Source organism: Ochotona princeps, chromosome 2 (genome assembly GCF_030435755.1).
Source record: "Ochotona princeps isolate mOchPri1 chromosome 2, mOchPri1.hap1, whole genome shotgun sequence".
NCBI classification, from domain to species: Eukaryota; Metazoa; Chordata; class Mammalia; order Lagomorpha; family Ochotonidae; genus Ochotona; species Ochotona princeps.
Window position 1 is genome coordinate 105629889 of NC_080833.1, and position 19014 is coordinate 105648902.

Genomic DNA, 19014 nt, shown 5'->3' on the forward strand with positions numbered 1-19014 from the left:
TAGTTTTTTCTTTCTCCAAAAGTGTGTTCCTTCTGTAAGCCTACTTGATAACTTTGCTCTTAATGAACAGGTTGAAAGCTGTGAGGGAGATGAGATTTCTAATCTCCGAATGCAATCTTGCTGGGTGTTACAATCATCTGTAAGGTTTTGGTCAGCTTCTATGCTTGGTCCTTCATGGTTTGCTCTGCCATCCTACATTTGCACCCTGTAGCAGTCATCAGTGGGCCTCCAGCACAGTACTGACCCCGCCCGTCACCATGAAGTAAATGACTTTACTCTTACCCTACGCCTGTCCCCAGTCCTCCCAGCGTTACTGCGACCAATCTGTGCTGCTATTTACTCATTTATTTAATTAAAGACATTCACTCCCAGGACTGGATTCTGGTTTTCTCTTTAGAGAGCAATATACATCTCAGAAGTTAGCCTGAAAAAAAAAGTTAGCCTTGCTTTTGCACGCAATTGATGCATTTTAGCTGACATTCAACTTGGAGGAATAATGATTTGAAGAGCATTTAAACATTCCATGGTGAACTAAAGTAACAAATGTGCAATCAGATTAACATCAAACAGGCAGTTAGAAATCTACAACTTGTAATTCTAATGTAACTTTTGCCCATTGACTACCAAAATTACATTTTTTCCTAAGATTTATATATTTTTGTTAGAAAGTCAGATATACAGAGAGGAGGAGGAAGATCTTCTGTACGATAATTCACTCCCCAAGTGACTACAACAGCCAGTGCTGAGCCGATACAAAGCCAGGAACCAGCAGCTTGTTCCAGGTCTCCCATGCAGGTGCAGGGTCCCAAAGCCTTGGGCCATCCTCCACTGCTTTCCCAGGCCACAAGCAGGGAGCTGGATGGGAAGCCAGGCCTGCAGGATTAGAACCTGCGCCCATATGGGATCCTGGTGCGTATGCAGGGCAAGGACTTTGGCCACTAGGCTACTGCGTCAGGCCCCCAAATTACACATTAAGCAAGAATTGTTGTAGATGCCTGAAAGTAATCTACCCAAAGTTATTGTCTGCTTATTTATAACCTCATTACAAAAGACTCTATTGTGCGGACCTATTCTATAAAAGACGCCCAGGGCATGTGCGTGGCTTAGTGCACAAGGCTACCACCTATGACACCCAGCTGCTCCATTTCCCATCCAGCTATTGTGCTAATGTACCTGGGTAAATCAGCCCAAGTGGCTCTAGTGCAGTGGCTCCTGTACACGGGTGGGAAATGCCCGTGGAATTCAGGCTCCTGGCTTGAGGATGGCAGATGGCTCCACCATGACTCTGCATTTCCAAAGGAAAAAAAATTTCCCACGCTGAGCCAAGCATGCTGAGAAGTTAAACAGGAATGAGGTCCTAGCCTGACTCTGAAAATGGTAAATCCCAACATGTACTATATTCTGTTAACACTTTAAATATGGCCAGAATGGGAACTGAGTAAGTTCCTGAGAGGAAGAGACGGAAATAATCCCTGTCGACCTCAAAAGGCCCAAGCTCATCTCTAAAGCCAGTCTAACGGCGAACGGTGCCGGGAAGGGGTGGCACAGTTTCCCTCACAGTTTTTTGAAGGGCTTCTTTCCTGACTTCTCATGTAACCATGGCAAGTGGGTGGAGACAGGGAAAAGCCATTTGGTTTATAATGTGACTAAAACGATCTGCAAACACAAGATCCCACTCTCAGGGCCCACTGCTCCCCAAGCCCTGACTGTTGCCGCCACGGGCTGCTTTTGGGGTCCTGGCATTTAGGGCTGTACACACATGTCCGTCACAGACACAGCTTCCCACCAGTGCGCAAAAGCCAGGAACGTCCCAAATCGTTTCCATGCGTGGTCCGGACCAGGAGCAGGGTCGGCCCACTGACCCTATCGCTACCCTCCAGAAAGAATAATCCAAGAGTTGGATGACAACTGCAGAAGTGAGAGCGGACCCGACCGCTCGGATGTTCTGCCGGGTTCTTGGCGCCAAAACCACCCTCGGGCGCCGGCCCCGCCGGAACTATACAACACGTGAGGACGTCGTAGTCGCCCTCCGCCCCGTCAAGTAGTCCCTCCCAGAAAACCCCTGATTCGCGTTCCACCGCCACCAGAGGCCTTCAGGAGATAAGAAATCAGCTCGGGGTGCATCTTATTTCCTTTGGAGCGGCAGTATGGGGGCTTCGGGTCGCTTTCCCTCCACAGATTCCTCCGCCAGAAATCCTCGCTTGCGCCCTCACTTCCGTGTCCGCCATTTTGTTGCTGCCATTTCTCCAGGAGGGGGGGTGAAGGCCCCCCAAATATGCATATATGAAAAGTCCAAAAAGTAACCGTCACTGACAGGGAGTCTTAAGTAGAGAAGCAAACGAGACCAAACTGGCGGGCTCAGCGAAAGCGCCGCCGGCAGCGTCCCGGACGAGGAGGTGAGGGGAGCGAGAGATGCGCGGTCTCTGGTGGGGCGGGGACGGGCGTCCGGGCTGGCCACGGACGAGTGCGGGGAGAAAGCCGCCCCGCTTCCCAGCGCAGCCCCGACCTTGTGGGTGCGGACCGAGCGGGGCCGGCTCGGGGAGGGGGCCGAGAGGAAGGGGATGCTGTCGGGAGGAAGGGGAGGGGACTGGGAGAGCGTGAGAGCTGGGGCTGAGGAGCTGGACCGCGGGCAGCCGGGCCCGCCGAGGGGACCGCTAGGGGGCGACGCCGGGCTGCCCCTCACGCCGGCCGCCTCTCAGCCCCCCAGCGTCTTGCACAGCTGTTTCTGCAGCTAGCCCTAAGGGTTTTGGGGAGGGGTGATTGTGTGCATCACGAAAAGAGGGGGGGGGGGAGAGAAAAAGAAAAGGGGAAAAAATGTGAGACCTTTCCGGATAGCCGCATCCTGAGCTCACAGATTTCCCTGAGCCAGCAGAGATCAGCCGAGTTCTCTCCTCTGGGATCTCTGGAATTTTTGCAAGAATGGACGTTGTCTGGCCTAAGCGACTTCCCAGCACTTGGGGCTATCTGGGAGTATTTTTTTCATGGTACCGTTGAATACCCACTCCAGCACTGATGCCTCTTAAGCGTGTTTTTGCATACACACTTCACTGACAGGGAGAGGACTGCCCCACCCATACTTTGAGATAAACAAGATCATGTTTGTCTGATAATACAGTACTTTGTTTTCAGGAGCTCCAGGGCTCCATACATTATATGAAAACACACTTACTGGAAGTGTCTGTGTTTGGGAGGGCGAATGGGTGCTTTGTTCTTTCTCTCATCTGCAAAATCGAGAAGGCGAGCTAGAGCAGACATTGCCTCCTCGTAGCATATAGAGGAAAAGTAGAGGTGCTTACCATAGAGTGTTTGCCCATTGTCGTTAGCAGCCAGGGAGCCTGAAATAACAATTGCCCATACTGTTCTCTGTCCTGCTGGACCTCTCTTGTTCCATGTTTTTTGTCTCCTTAAATATAGGACTTTGGGAGCATTTGTACATAATGACTCCAAAATGCCTTTTTTTTTTTTTTAAGGTCTGTCTTTCTTTGTTTCCTTCCTTCCTTCCTTCCTTCCTTTTTTTTGTTTTCTTTTAAGATTTATTTTTATTGGAAAGGCAAAGATACAGAGTGAAAGCTCTTCCATCTGCCAGATCACTCCCCAAGTCCCCAGAGTGGAGTCAATCCGAAGCCAAGAGCCAGGGGCCTCTTCCAGGTCTCCCATCGGTTGCAGGGTCCCAAGGCTTTGGACCATCCTCGACTGCTTCCTCAGGCCACAAGCAGAGAGCTGGATGGGAAGTGAAGCAGCTGGGACACAAACTGGCGTCCATATGGGATCCCATAGCCTGCAAGATGAAGATTCAGCCACTGAACCATCACACCCAGCCACAAAATGCCTTTTTTTCTTTTTTTTTTTTAATTTTGTTTTTGATCATGTTTACACAGTTGATTAGGGTGGGAAGAGTTGAGGACTTGCAAAAGTCCTCATCCTTTCTCATCTTCCCGTATGTAGAGGGAGAGGGGAGACAGGATAGAAGCCACATCCATCCAGCCTCCCAACCACCACAGTGCCCAGGAATGGGGAACAGCCACTCGGTGTCATCCCAGGGTCCCTGGTGTGTAGCATGTTCTGAGGAGTCTAAAGTGCCTTTCTTTTTTCTTAAAAAAAAGAGCAAAACACAAAAATATGCCTTTCTATTAAGATAGCTATTGAAATAAAGAAGGGTAGCTGGGAGGAGAGAAAGGAGCCTCAAAGAGCATGTTTCTGAACCTTTTCTGTATCGAGAGATGAGTAATATAGTATTTATAGAATAATTCCCTGTTTTAATTATATCTCTGCAGGAAAATAGGCTTTGCATGGTTGACTTAAAAATAGGATGACAGGGGTGTGTGTTGTGGCAGGATGCGTCAAGCTGCCCTTTGACACAGGTATTCCGTGTGAGTCCTGTGCTCCACTTCAAGTCCAGCTTCCTGCTAATGTGCTAGGGAAAGCGTGGAAGATGGACCTGGCCACCGGCATGGGAGTCCCTGATGGAGTTCCTGGCTCCTCAGGATGGCCATTTGTTCATTTGGGTGGGAACCAGTACATGGAAAACTCTGTGTGTGTGTGTGTGTGTGTGTGTGTTCTGCCTTTCAAATACATAAATCCTTTTTTAAAAATTATTTATTTTCATTGGAAAGTCAGATTTAGAGAGAGAAGACACAGACAGATCTTCCATCCACTGGTCCACTCCACAAACGACCGCAGTGGCCGGAGCTGTGCTGACCAGGAGCTGGTAGCCTCTTCAAGGACTCCCACATGGGTGCAAGGTCCCAAAGCTTTGGCCCATCCCAGGTGCCCATATGGGATGCTGGTGTCACAAATGGTGGCTTTTCCTGATATACCACAACATTGGTGCCCACTTAAAAAAATTTTTTTTAAGATTTATTTATTTTAATTGGAAAGTCAGGTATACAGAGAGGAGGAGAGACAGAGAGGAAAATCTTCCATCCGATGTTTCACTCCCCAAGCGGCCGCAACAGCTGGAAGTGAGCCAGTGTGAAGCCTGCAGCTGCTTCTGAGTCTCCCATGCAGGTGCAGGATCCCAAAGCCTTGGGCCGTCCTGGACTGTTTCCCCAGGCTACAAGCAGGGAGCTGGATGGGAAGTGGGGCCACCAGGATTAGAACCAGCGTCCATATGGGATCCTGGCGTGTTCAAGATGAGGTCTTTAGCCACTATGCTATCACGCTGGACTCTTTTTAAATTGAGCATGATTTTTATAGTGTGAGACATTGATCCTTTGGAAAGCACTGGCTCCCTAAATTATGCAGATCATCCATATGTTGATGTGTTTGCTGATACAGTATAGAAAAAAGTCACATTTCTTCACTAACTTTATTAGAAAAGTGTCTTAAGTGGTAGCAAGCTGTCAAATTTATAATGGTGTCTTTTTTTTTTAAAGATTTATATTTTTATTACAAGGTCAGATATACAGAGAGGAGGAGAGACAGAGAGGAAGATCTTCCATCCAACGATTCACTCCCCAAGTGAGCCGCAACGGGCCGGTGTGCGCCGATCCGAAGCCGGGAACCTGAAACCTCCTCCAGGTCTCCCACGCGGGTGCGGAGTCCCAAGGCTTTGGGCTGTCCTCGACTGCTTTCTCAGGCCACAAGCAGGGAGCTGGATGGGAAGCAGGGCCACTGGGATTAGAACCAGGCACCATATGGGATCCCGGCGTGTGCAAGGCGAGGACTTTAGCCACTATGCTATCGCGCCGGGCCTTGCCTTCCATCTTTTAATGAGGTAGTGTCCTCTATTGGCTTAGTTGAGCTGGCTGTCATTGTTTCATGTGCATCTGAATATCTTTCTGTTGCATGGGTGTCAGCAGCTGAGGAGGCCCAGTGCTGATATGTATACCCAAGGTTGGATCACATATCTTGTCGTTTTCTCTGAGGCTGGGATTGGAGTCCAGCTATCTAGTTGGGGAGTTTGTTAAAATACCTCACCTGGCAAGTTCTCAGGGTTGACTCTGGTGTGCTCCAGCTAGCGCAAGTCAGGTTCAATCCGTCTTCCACATCAGCTAATGCACAGCCATTGCACATACCGATAAATGCAGCTGCCTGGTCATTTTGACCTCCAGGCTGATCAGCCACAGACCCAGCCCTCACACACAGCAGCAGGTACTATAGTAGGGTTGCAGGAGTATCTCCCATGAGAGTGTGAGATCTCAAGCACTTGGAGCATCCTTTACTGCTTTTCTAAACGCAGAAGTTAAGCAGCCAGGTCTCAAACCAGTGTCCATATCGGATGCCAACAACGCAGATGGCAACGTATCGTGCAATTCCACAACACCTGACCCCCCTGCTGCTTTCTGAAATGGATTGGAAGTTGAACAGCTTGGAGTTAAAACGCACATTCCATTATTAAACTGCACCATGGAGCTGGTTTTGTACACTTTTTGTTTTTTAAATTTTAATGTTAATTTTAATTAGTTTTTTTTCTTTTCCATTTTTTAATATATTTTTTACAATCTTCACATAGTTAATTAGGGTAAAAAGGTTCAAGGGCTACAGGAAAGTGGGTAAGACTATTATTTCCATATTGTTTTCTTCATGTATATGATCTAAAGGGGGATATTGAGGGAGAAGCCCCACCCAGTCTCCTACCCACCCCAGGTCCCGGATGTAGGGCATGCTCCGAGATTTTTGCTCAAGTGGTTTTGTTAGTTCATCAGTTATGAATCATTGCCAGTCTTGCCACTCCAAGCACGATGAGGTCATTGAGGATTCCACTGATTGACATAGTCCATCTTAGAGTCTCTGTTTGCCCAGTTTTTCACTGCCAACATATAGCTGAGGTAGTTGATTGACTTGTTCTGTCTGCTGTCTTTTCTTGGTTAGGGTTCTGAGTCCAGGCTTTCGATTGGGGAGATTCCAAAAGAAACTTTGAGGTGTTCCCAGAACAGATTTTTTTTTTTTAAGATTTATTTATATTCATTACAAAGTCGGATATACAGAGAGGAGGAGAGATAGAGAGGAAGATCTTCCGTCCGATGATTCACTCCCCAAGTGAGCCGCAGCGGCCGGTGCTGCACCAATCCGAAGCCGGGAACCAGGAACCTGTTCCAGGTCTCCCACACAGGTGCAGGGTCCCAAAGCTTTGGGTCGTCCTCGACTGCATTCCCAGGCCACAAGCAGGGAGCTGGATGGGAAGTGGAGCTGCCGGGATTAGAACCGGCGCCCATATGGGGTCCTGGCGCACTCAAGGCGAGGACTCAAGCCGCTAGGCCACACTGCCGGGCCCAAGACCAGATTCTTGTATGTACTAGCAAGTACAGGGCCCAGCACAGTCCATCGCCCCAATCAGCTGGTGGTTGCAATTGCTGGTTGGTTCTGTTTTCAGTCCCGACTTCCACTGGAACCAATGGGTGTTGCAGTCCAGCCTGGTTCTGCCCAGCACATACTCGGCCCTCATGTAAACCAGTTGGAGCTGCAGCCTAGTCAGAGCGACCCACAATAACCCCTACCAGGCCCGCCCCCTGCCCTGGTTTGCCAGTATGTGTAGCAGACTAGTCCAATCTGTCCCACATGCCATTCGGCTCTTGTACTTGAAGCTTAGTTCCATCTAACCAGCTCCACTATCCAGCCCTCACAGATGTTGGGTACCTCTCTGTCTAGCCACCCCAGCCCCTGTCCTAGTTTTCGTGCCCTCCCGTGGGAGTGGTAACCCAAGAGGGAGGAGCCCACTCCTTCCCAGGCCTCTCCCACTCCAGGATTATGCACTCTCCAGGTGGTTCTGTGGTTTGACTTGTCAGAATTAGCCCCCAGGGGCCCGGCAGCATGGCCTGGCAGCTGAAGTCCTTGCCTTGAACCCTCCGGAATTGCATATGGGCGGCTCCGCTTCTCATCCAGCTCCCTGCTTGTGTCCTGGGAAAGCAGTCAAGGATGGCCCAAAGCTTTGGGACCCTGCACCCACACGGGAGACCCGGAGGAGGTTCCTGGTTCCCGGCTTTGGATCGGCGCAGCACCGTCCGTTGTGGTCACTTGGGGAGTGAATCATAGGACGGAGGATCTTCCTCTCTGTTTCTCCTCCTCTCTGTATATCTGACTTTGTAGTGAAAAAAAATAAATCTTAAAAAAAAAAAAGAATTAGCCCCCAGTGCCAGATTTTGCCAGCTGATGCTACGGCTAAGCCCAAACAACTCTCACCCACTCTAATTTTGTTGTTTATATCAGTAGGAATAATCAGCCTAGCCTGGCTTTTCCCTGATTAAGTCCACATGAGGCGCACAGGTGCTGTAGTCATGCCTAATCTGTTCTACCCCCATCCCAGCTCACGTTTCAGTGGGAGTAGCTGTCCAGCAAGGGAACCCCGCCCCCCATATTTCCCCTGCCGGCTCCGCCCCCTCCCTTCCTGGTTCTCATGCGTGCTGGTTGGGCGCTGCGGTCACATCCGGTACAAGCAACCTCACCTTGGCATTCCATATTGTGCACTGGTTTTTGTTGCGACTGAACCTGACTCGACCCAGACTCTGTCCTGGTGCTCAGATTTGCCAGTGGATGACGTGAACTGATTCAGCCTGGTCTGCCCCTGACCCATGCCAAATGTATGCCAGTGGGAAACTTACCACGGCCTGTCCTGGGCTGTTTCCTATCATGCCTCTTGCACTTACTGCTGGGTCTGTGTCCTGCCAGAGGAGTTGCCCAGGCTCCTCCATCAGAACCTTTCCAATGCCAGATTTCGTGCATACCAGATTTCGTGCATACCAGATTTCGTGTATGCCATGAGCCAGCCCTACTCAGTTCACCTCCTGTCCTAGCAGGAACAGTGGTTTTTCCTAACTGGCCTTCAACCCAAACTGGTTCTTACTGTTGGATGTTTCAGCCCAGCCATGGCTCATCCATACCCACATACGGCTCACACATGGCTCAGTAGGGGTTGAGACCTAGCCTAATCCATCCCACATTTACCCTGGGCCTCCATAACACCAGAAGGTGTTGGAGTCTGGCCCGCCTTGGTGCGTCCAGTCCCAGTCCACACTTGTGCCAAGGGAGACTACAACCATATCCTGATCAGAACACAGCCCCCATTCCAGCCCACGCGCCTCTTGGTGGGAACCTCAACACAGTTAGGGAGTCCCCTTAGCTCCCCAGCCGGGCCTTTTCCCAGCCATAGATCACACACATGCCAGTGGTTGCTCTGACTCAGCTTGGTTCAGCCCCTCACCTGTCCCAACCCCTGCCTTAGACACTGTGGCTTAGCATCCCTGACTCACTTAGACCAGTAGGTGCAAAAGCCTAGCTCGGCATGACCTGTGCTCCATACTGGTTTCTAGTTTTGCTTGTGGGCTAAGGTTTGCTCAGTCCTGCCCAGTACATCCCGTTCCATTACCAATTCACACATTGGCCAGCCGTTGGAGCTACTTTGCCCCGCTTGTCCGACCCCCAGGTCTGGACCACATGTTCACCAGTGGGAGTTATGACTTGCCAGGGGAGTTTCCCAAGTTCCTCCACTTGGTCCTCTCCCAGACCCAGGTCTCATACATGCCCTTGGGTTTTGGGCCAAGTTCAGGGGAAATTTTTAAAGATTTATTTATTTTCATTGGAAAGTCAGATATACAGAGAGGAGGAGAGTCAGAGAGGAAGATCTTCCATCCGATGATTCACTCCCCAAGTGAGCGCAGCGGCTGGTGCTGTGCCGATCTGAAGCCAGGAACCAGGAACTTCCTCCTCCGGGTCTCCCGTGTGGGTGCAGGGTCCCAAAGCTTTGGGCCGTCCTCAACTGCTTTCCCAGGCCACAGGCAGGGAGCTGGATGGAAAGTGGAGCTGCCGGGATTAGAACCGGCGCCCATATGGGATCCCAGCGTGTTCAGGGTGAGGACTTTAGCCTCTAGGCTATGCTGCCGGGCCCTGTAATTAGTTTTTTAAATATAGATATATTTATTTATATTGGAAAGGCAGACATACAGAAAGGAGGAGAGAGAGAAAGATCTTTCATCTGCTGGTTCAAACCATAGTGGCCACAATGGCCGGAGCTGAGCCAATCCAAAGCCAGGAGCCAGGAGCTTCTTTCTGGTCTCCCATGCAGGTACAGAGTTCCAAGGCTTTGGGCCGTCCTCTACTACTTTCCCATGCCACAAGGAGAGAGCTGGATGGGAGGTGGAATAGCCGGGACATGAACCTGTGCCCAAATGGGATCCTGATGCATGCAAGGTGAGGATTTATCCACTAGGCTACCACGCCAGGCCCTTTAATTAGTTTCCAACAGAATCAATGTGATTTGTTTTTACAGTTTGGACAACATAATGTTATTCCCTTCCTTCCTTTTCTTCTCTCCCTCTCACCCCTGTTGTTTATTTTTTAAGATTTGTTCGTTTATTTTGTAGGGAGGTTGTCTTCATTTGTTTCGTTTCCTGAAGGTCTGAGCCAGGCTGAAGCCAGGAGCCAGGATCTCTATCCACATGGGCAATCCAAAATGGGATGCAGGTGTGGCAAAAAGCAGCTTTGCCTGTTGCTCTGCAACGCTGTCTTGGGAATATAGTTTTTGTTCAGCTGGCTTATGCAGATTAGTTTCTGATCAGTAGAGGCTTGCTGTCTTTCAAAATTTTTTTTTCTTTTTTAAGATTTTTTTTTTTTTAAAGATTTTATTATTATTGGAAAGCCGGATATACAGAGAGGAGGAGAGACAGAGAGGAAGATCTTCCATCCGATGTTTCACTCCCCAAGTGAGCCGCAACGGGCCGGTGCTGCGCCGATCCGAAGCCGGGAACCAGGAACCTCTTCGGGTTTCCCACGTGGGTGCAGGCTCCCAAAGCTTTGGGCCGTCCTCGACTGCTTTCCCAGGCTACAAGCAGGGAGCTGGATGGGAAGTGGAGCTGCCGGGATTAGAACCGGTGCCCATATGGGATCCCGGTGCGTGCAAGGCGAGGACTTTAGCCGCAAGGCCACGCCGCCGGGCCCTTTTTTAAGATTTATTTATTTTTATTGCAAAGTCAGATATACAGAGAGAAGAGACAGGAAGATCTTCCATCCGATGATTCACTCCCCAAGTACCCACAATGGCTGGTGCTGCGCCGATCCAAAGCCAGGAGCCAGGAACTTCTTTACGGGTTTCCTACATTGGTTTCCTACATTTGGGCTGTCCCCGGCTACTTTCCCAGGCCACAAGCAGGGAGCTGGATGGGAATTGGAGCTGCTGGGATTAGAATTGGCGCTCTTATGGGATCCTGGTGCGTTCAAGGCTAGGACTTTAGCTGCTAGGCGACTGTGCTGGGCCCCCAAAGTTTTTTTTAAGATTTATTTATTTTTATTGGAAAGTCAGATATACAGAGAGGAGGAGAGACAGAGAAGAAGATCTTCTGTCCGATGATTCACTCCCCTAATGACTGCAACGGCCAGTGCTGCACCAATCCGGAGGCAGGAACCAGGAATCTCTTCCGGGTCTCCCACACATATGCAGGGTCTCAAGGCTTTGGGCTGTCCTCAGCTGCTTTCCCAGGCCACAAGCAGGGAGCTGGATGGGAAGTGGGACTGCGGGGATTAGAACCGGTGCCCAATTGGGATCCCAGTGCGTTCAGGGTGAGGACTTAAGCCACTAGGCCACGCCACCGGTCCCAGATTCATTTGTTTTTTTATTGCAAAGTCAGATATACAGAAAGGAGGATCCTTGGTCCACTGATTCACTCACTCCCCAAGCGGCCGCAATGGCCAGAGCTGCTCTGATCCGAAGCCAGGAGCCCGGAGTCTCCTCCTAGTGCAGGGTCCCAAAACCTTGAGTCATTCTCCACTGCCCTCCCAGGCTTCAAGCAAGGAGCTGGATGAGAAGCAGGGCCTCCGTGGTTTGAACCATTTCCCATATGGGATCCCAGTGCATTCAGAGTGGGGACTTCAGCCACCGAGCTACTGGGCCGGGCCTTGTCCTTCAAGTTTTACCAGTATTTATGAGTACATTGTGATCAGAAGATTTTTCTTTAAAGATTTATTTTATTTTTATTACAAAGTCAGATATACTGAGAGGAGGAGAGAGAGAGGAAGTGGAGCTGCCGGGATTAGAACCAGCGGCCATATGGGATCAAGGCGAGGACCTTAGCCACTAGGCCACGCTGCCGAGCCCGATCAGAAGATTTTTAAAAATATTTATTGTGTTTTTATTAGAAAGAGAGAAAGATCTTCCATCCATCCCTGATTAACTAGCCAGATGACCACAACGGCTGGAGCTGAGCAAACCCGAAGCCAGGAGCTTCTTCTGGATCTCTTATGTGGGTGCAAGGAACCAAGGACTTAAGCCATCCTCCTCTGCTTTCCCAGGCCATAAACAGGATATAATCAGAAGTTTTAAAAGAAAGGTTATGGCCTGGCTCTGTAGCCTAGTGGGTAAAGTCCTCGCCTTCCATGCGCCAGGGTCCCATATGGGCACCAATTCTAATCCTAGCAGCCCCACTTCCCATCCAGCTCCCTGCCTGTGGCCTGAGAAAGCAGTCGAGGACGGCCCAAGGCCTTGGGACCCTGCACCTCATGGGAGACCCGGAAGAAACTCCTGACTGTTGGCTTCAGATCGGCTCAGCTCCAACCATTGAAGCCACTTGGGGAGTGAATAAGCTGATGGAAGATTTTCCTCTCTATATCTAACTTTCCAATAAAAATAAATGAATCTTGGGCTTGGCAGCGTGGCCTAGTGGCTAAGGTCCTCGCCTTGATCCCATATGGCCGCTGGTTCTAATCCCAGTGGCTCCACTTCCTCTCTGTCTCTCTTCCTCTCAGTATATCTGACTTTGTAATAAAAATAAAATAAATCTTTAAAAAAAAATAAAATAAATGAATCTTTAAAAAAAGAAAAGGAAATATTAACAGATGGAGTTTGACTTAGACATCTTGATTTGTCCTGCTTTGTTCTGCCATCCAGAGACTTGCGAACCTCCACACGGTGGTGGTTTGTAAAGGCTCCCATTTATTTCTGTCAAGCAGCCATAGGTGGCCTCCTTGCTCTTTGAAAACCAGGTGCGTGTTTAATTACTTTGTACGGGTTCCTCAAAGTAATGGTCTGCTCCTGGTCATTTTAAGCCAGTGACATGCTGTTTTTATCAATCTTCTAATCTAGAAAGGTAATAGTATGTTACATGTATTTCCAGAATGTTTTTTTCTGGAGATTGAAAGTGCAGGAACCATCCGTTAGGGGAGACGTTCCCAAGCATCTGATTGCATGTGACCTGTCAGCCTAGTTCACATGTATCAAATATATTCAAGTACACAAGAAACTTAAACCTGTGTTACAGGCATCTTTCCTTGTGTTTAAGTTACAGCTCCCTGAGGACTTTTGTTCCTATGAGTAAAGATGTCTCTCGTGGACTTGGGGAAGAGGTTGCTAGAAGCAGCCAGAAAAGGCCAAGATGATGAAGTGAGAACATTGATGGCAAATGGAGCTCCGTTCACCACAGACTGGGTAAGCTTGGCAGAAAGATCTCTTCATTTTTTAAGATAATATGCCGTTACCAGTCCTTTTTTTAAAGATTAAGCACACTATTGTAGACTGTTTGAGAGTGGCAAATTTCACACATTGGCATGAAAATGCAATCTTTAGCCTTATGAATCATGAAAGAATCATTTTTTCTTCTTTTCTACCTTATTAGCCCTTTAAAAGTTTTACGGGTCTCATCTGAGTTAGTGGCTTTCTTCTTCCAAATTCAGAGTCTCCTGCGGATATCTAGGTGGCAATTGGAAAGTATTTTGTATTTCCGTAATGTTTTAAGGATATTTTATAAAGGCTTAATTCTCTCTAGAGTCTATTTGGGTTGCAGGCTTCTGTAATTATCCAGACATTAACCAAAATCAGTGTCATAAGAGTGTATTTCCAAACTAATAAACTCCTTGTTTCTTTTGTCTAGTGTGTTCTGGCTGACAAGGAAGAGTGTATATGTTTGTTTCCTTTACCACTCTTAAAAGGCAGGGAAGAGGAAGCTTCCATTTATGGAGTATAGACAACCCTCTAGGAGACCAGAGAACTTCAAAAATTCCAGGTTTAAGTTGTAATGTGGTTTTGAAAGCAGTCACAGATTTCCATAAGCATTGCCTCATTTTAACAGTTTTGATCAGTGAGTGACCTCTGTTCGGATGTGATTAATTCATAATTTCAAACACCAACCAGTTCTTAGCACTTCATAGGGAAGAAGAGGGAACTTCAGGAGGTTAGCCTTTCTTTTTTTATTTTTTTAAAAATTTATTTTTATTGGAAAGTCAGATATACAGAGAAGAGGAGAGACAGAGAGGAAGATCTTCCATTCGATGATTCACTTTCCAAGTGAGCCGCAACGGGCCGGTGCGCGCCGATCCGATGCCGGGAACCAGGAACCTCTTCCAGGTCTCCCATGCGGTTGCAGGGTCCCAATGCATTGGGCCGTCCTTGACTGCTTTCCCAGGCCACAAGCAGGGAGCTGGATGGAAAGTGGAGCTGCCAGGATTAGAACCGGCGCCCATATGGGATCTCGGCGCGTTCAAGGCGAGGACTTTAGCCGCTAGGCCACGCCGCTGGGCCCAGGAGGTTAGCCTTTCTGTAAATAGACCTAAGAGGAGCCGTGTGCATCAAATCCCACTAGATAGCAGGGGAATAGAGGAAAAGAACAGACAAGCTTGCTTTTCTTTCTTTCTTTCTTTCTTTTTTCTTTTGTTTTTCTAAAGGATGTAACAAAGGAATAGCTGTGTGGCCAAAGTGGGTGCTGAGAGATAACTCCGAAGCTCCACCCTGAGATGCGACACAGATGTGCTTTTCCACTCTTGACAGGCTGGTCACCGCTACGCGTTTGTTGCCTTCTCTGTGTTTTTGCTCTGCTTCACTGTGGCAACAAACTTGTGTTCCAGCCAGTGAACTTTGCATCTCAAATACCACACACAGTTTTTTATTCTGTCCTTTTCTAATTGCTTTGAACCTACCTTCCCTTCTCTTTTCCCTGACACAGAATGTGTTTTTGGATTCTTTCTTTTTTAGCCAGGTTCTAAGCCTAGTGTAAAAGCTTGTCCTTTAGGGAATCTATCCTGATTGACTTAAAGCCATTCTACTTTGCAGTTATTTCATTGGTGGTGTATTTTGTTGTTGTTGTTGTTGTTCATTGCCATTGTTAATTTTTAAAGTAAATCGTTTCATCAGTCCTGCCTGCCTAACTACAGTTTCTCTCCAGAGGCAGGAACCGTACAGTTCACCTCTCACTCATGTATACCCAAGAATCATCTGGGCCTCTGTACACAGTGGGTATTCAATAAGTATTATTTTCCCACAGCTTGGAACATCACCCCTCCACCTTGCAGCCCAGTACGGTCATTATTCCACAGCAGAAGTGCTGCTTCGAGCGGGCGTAAGCAGGGATGCCCGGACCAAAGTGGACAGGACCCCCTTGCACATGGCTGCGGCCGATGGACATGCACACATCGTGGAACTGCTTGTTAGGGTAAAACAAGGACAGTAGCAGAACTTTGTTGTTTAAAAACAAAATCTGAACACCCACTTCCTTGTTTTCTTTCTTAAATGAATGGAAGAAAACTTGGTCAATTAGGATTAAATTGAAGATACTAAGTTTATAACATTGAGTTGCGTTTCTTTTAAGAGATATTATGACCATGAAGAGTTTGTTGTCTAATTTTTAAAGAGCTAAATAGACTTGTTGGTTTTCCCTTCATTCCTTTTCTGCAGGTGGTCTCTGCACTTACGCTTGTTTTTTCAGGCACTCAGCTGTCTGTTATACATGCAACAAAAAAATCTGTTCTTTCCTTCCTCCTATCCCATCTGTTACCATTTCCCGATGATGTCCTTAGGAGACCTACTCATTGAGAGTATTAGTCTGTCAGCATTCAGGAGATTTTGAGCAAGTGTTTTTTTCTTTTCATATTCCTTAAATGTGATCTAAATTTAAGTGTGTGTAATCGGTACGGAAATCCTCTGTATTTGGTGGTGGGATCTTGCACCTGTGCTGCTGTAACTAGTGTCTGTTGACAAATTGCTTTTTTCTGCCAGAATGGTGCAGATGTGAATGCCAAGGACATGCTGAAGATGACAGCTCTGCATTGGGCCACAGAGCACCACCATCGAGATGTGGTCGAGTTACTTATCAAATACGGAGCTGATGTGCATGCATTCAGCAAGTTTGATAAATCCGCCTTTGACATAGCGTTAGAGAAGGACAACGCCGAGATTTTGGTTATCCTCCAGGTGTGGTTCTGTTTATACTTCCTAGAATGTACTTGAAATGAAAAATTAGATATTGAGTAAAAACTATTTTGCTATTTTGTTGAAGTAATATTTGTAACACATCTGAATCTTGTGAGTCAGTATCACTGGTGTCCAAAAAAAGTTGCTACACTCTATAAAACCATGGTGGTGGAAGAACAGTGCTACAACCAGCACAGAAACATCATTTGTCTTTAGAATTTTTTTCCCATGAAAAAAAATTTTTTTTAAGTTTATTTATTTTTATTGGAAAGGCAGATTTACAAAGAGAAAGACCTTCCATCCACTGGTTTGCTCCCCAAGTAGCCCTAATGGCCAGAACTGAGCCAATATGAAGCCAGGAGCTTTTTCTGGGTCTCCCACATGGGTGCAGGGTCCCAAGGCTTTTATCCCTGCTGCCTTCCCAGGTCACAGGCAGGGAGCTGGATGGGAAGTGGAACAGCCAGGACATGAATTGGTGCCCATATGAGATCCCAGTGTATACAAGATAAGGATCTAGCCACTGAGCTATGATACCAAGTCCAAAAATTTCCTTTTCTGATCCAACTTGGGGCAATATTCAGAGTCTCTTTGTGTTTTCTGAATGTGCATTAGCTGATGGGAGACAGTGGTAAAGAAGTCATCTCCCTTTAAAGAATGTTTACTGGTAAGGAAGTCGTCTTAGAGTTTAAAGTTAGCTGTAATGATTTCATTTATTATTTTCTTTACAAAAAGAGAGCTTGATCTTCCATCCACTGGTTCACTGTCCAAGTGGCTGCAACAGTCAGTCTGGGTCAGACTAAAAGCAGGAGCTCAGAAATCCATCCAGGCTTCCCACTTGCGTGGCAAGAGCCCAAGTGCTTTTCCGGTGCATTAGGGAGGTGGATTGGAAGCAGAACAGCTAAGATTGAACACTGGCACTCCAATATGGGATGCTGACTTCACAAACAGCAGCTAACTGGCAGGACCAGCCACCAGCCCCTTCTCCATTAATTTCTTAAGCTAGCACTTGTGTATTAAGGAACAAAAGGATAGAAAACACATAAATTGAAGAGGGCATAGCCCAGGCCAGGGAATGTTCACAATTTATTAAAGTAAAAACAAGAAATGAGGTATTAGGGGGGTTGACAATGTGGCACTGCAAGTTAAGCTGCCATCTGCAGTGCTGGCATCCCATGTGGGTGCAAGTTTGAGTCCCATTTGCTCCACTTCAGATTCAGCTCCTTGCTAATGCACCTGGGAAAGCAACAGGGATAGCCCAAGTTGTTGGGACCATTGTACCCTAGTGGAAGACCTGGAATATGCTCCCGGCTTCTGGCTTCAGCCTGTTGGAGCCATTTGGGTATTGAACCAGTCAATGGAAGAGCTCTTTCTCTCTCTCTCTCCCTTTCTAATTCTACCTTTCAAATAGATAAAATCTCAAGGAAAGAAACAAAGGAAAAGGTATAATAATACTATGAGGTCAGTCTATCCAGCAAGTATTACAAGGATACAAAAATGGAGAGTATTAATGTAATGATGTTGAAGGGACCAATATTGTGGCATAGCAGGTTAAACCATGGCTTGTGATAGCAGCATCCCATATCAGAGTGCTTATTTGAGTCCCAGCTGCTGTACTTTTGATCCAGCTTCCTGCTAATGCACCTGGGAGTGCAGCAGATGAGAGACAAGGGCTTGGGTCCCTATTACCGTCGTGTGAACAGGGTGGAGTTCTGGGACCCTAGTTTGGGTTTTACCTAGCCCCAACAGTTGCAGGCATTTGGGAGGCAAACCTGTGGGTAGAAATTCTCTCTCTCTTTTACTCTGAGTTTTGAATAAATGAAAGAAGCTTAAAGTATATATGAAATCTGAACTAACTTTTGAGGGCAAAATGAGAAAATTATATTCTAGGTTTGAAAAAGAAATCAAAGGTTAGTGTGAAAGGGATGAGAGTGTTAAGAAAATAAATATGTAACTAGAGAATGTGCAGAGAAAGTATAGTTTAGGGATGGCAAATGCGAATGAATGTAGGGCAGTCATGGTAGACAAAGCAGTTTACATTATAATGTGGGCCATGGGAATCCGGTAGAACCTTTAAAATAGTAGATTGTTAAGATGATATTCTTTCAGAAGTGACGATTGTTTACAAAAAGAAGAGACAGAGAACACTCAGTGCTGAATGCTAATGCTTTATTTTCATTAGGCCAGGCAAGAGTCAATGAGGGATTGACTCAAGGCAGTGATAGTGGAAGATAGAAAAAGGTACAGATTCAAGAAGGAATTTGAGAGGACTCGAGAGATGGATCATGTTTTGGTAGAAGTTCATCAAAAGGATGATTGTATAGATGAAAAATAGCCATCTCTGCTGTATGTTCAGCTTTCTAGTTCTTTTTCTTTTTAAAGATTTATTTATTTTTTTCATTGGGAAGGCAGATTTACAGAGAGTAACATCTTCCATGTACTGGTTCACTCCCCAAATGGCCAGAGCTGAGCTGATCTGAAACCAGGAGCTTCTTCCTGATCTGCCACATGGTGCAGCCTCCCAAGGGTTTAGGCCATCCTCCACTGCTTTCCCAGCCCACAAGTAGTAAACTGGATGGGAATACAAACCTGTGCCCAGGTTATCCAGTTGAGCCATTGTGCTGGCTCCAGCCCTCTAACTCTTTTTCCTCCCATATGGTTCTTTGACCTTCAGTTCTCATCTTTGACCTTCAGTTCTTTGTTTAGAACGTATTCATAAATGAACTTTGTAGGATCTGGTCATATTTGTAGAAAACTGCTTCCAAAAACATAAATAAAGATAAGCATCTTTTCACCAAAATTGAGAAAGTACAGCAAGTAGAACTAGAATTTAGAATCTGGCATTCATCTATCTGCTCGTTATATATTCTCTTAGGAATTTCCTTATGGAACAAGTACTTGAGTGAAGTCTC

General features: G+C 47.1%; 1 protein-coding gene across 4 annotated transcripts in view; it reads left to right on the plus strand.

Annotated features, from left to right (window-relative positions):
- Positions 1-2238: 2238 nt before the first annotated feature.
- GABPB2 (GA binding protein transcription factor subunit beta 2) overlaps positions 2239-19014 on the plus strand; it is a 38556-nt gene continuing 21780 nt past the window's right edge. Inside the window, exons 1-5 of one of the 4 annotated variants that reach the window (XM_058660239.1) lie at positions 2239-2396; positions 10001-10125; positions 13206-13351; positions 15180-15347; positions 15911-16105. In XM_058660239.1, the coding sequence (XP_058516222.1) occupies positions 13244-13351; positions 15180-15347; positions 15911-16105 (471 nt within the window). In that variant the 5' untranslated portion in view covers positions 2239-2396; positions 10001-10125; positions 13206-13243. The remainder of the gene's footprint in view (positions 2397-10000; positions 10126-13205; positions 13352-15179; positions 15348-15910; positions 16106-19014) is intronic. The other 3 variants (XM_058660240.1, XM_058660238.1, XM_004588875.2) reach the window with 3 other exon arrangements.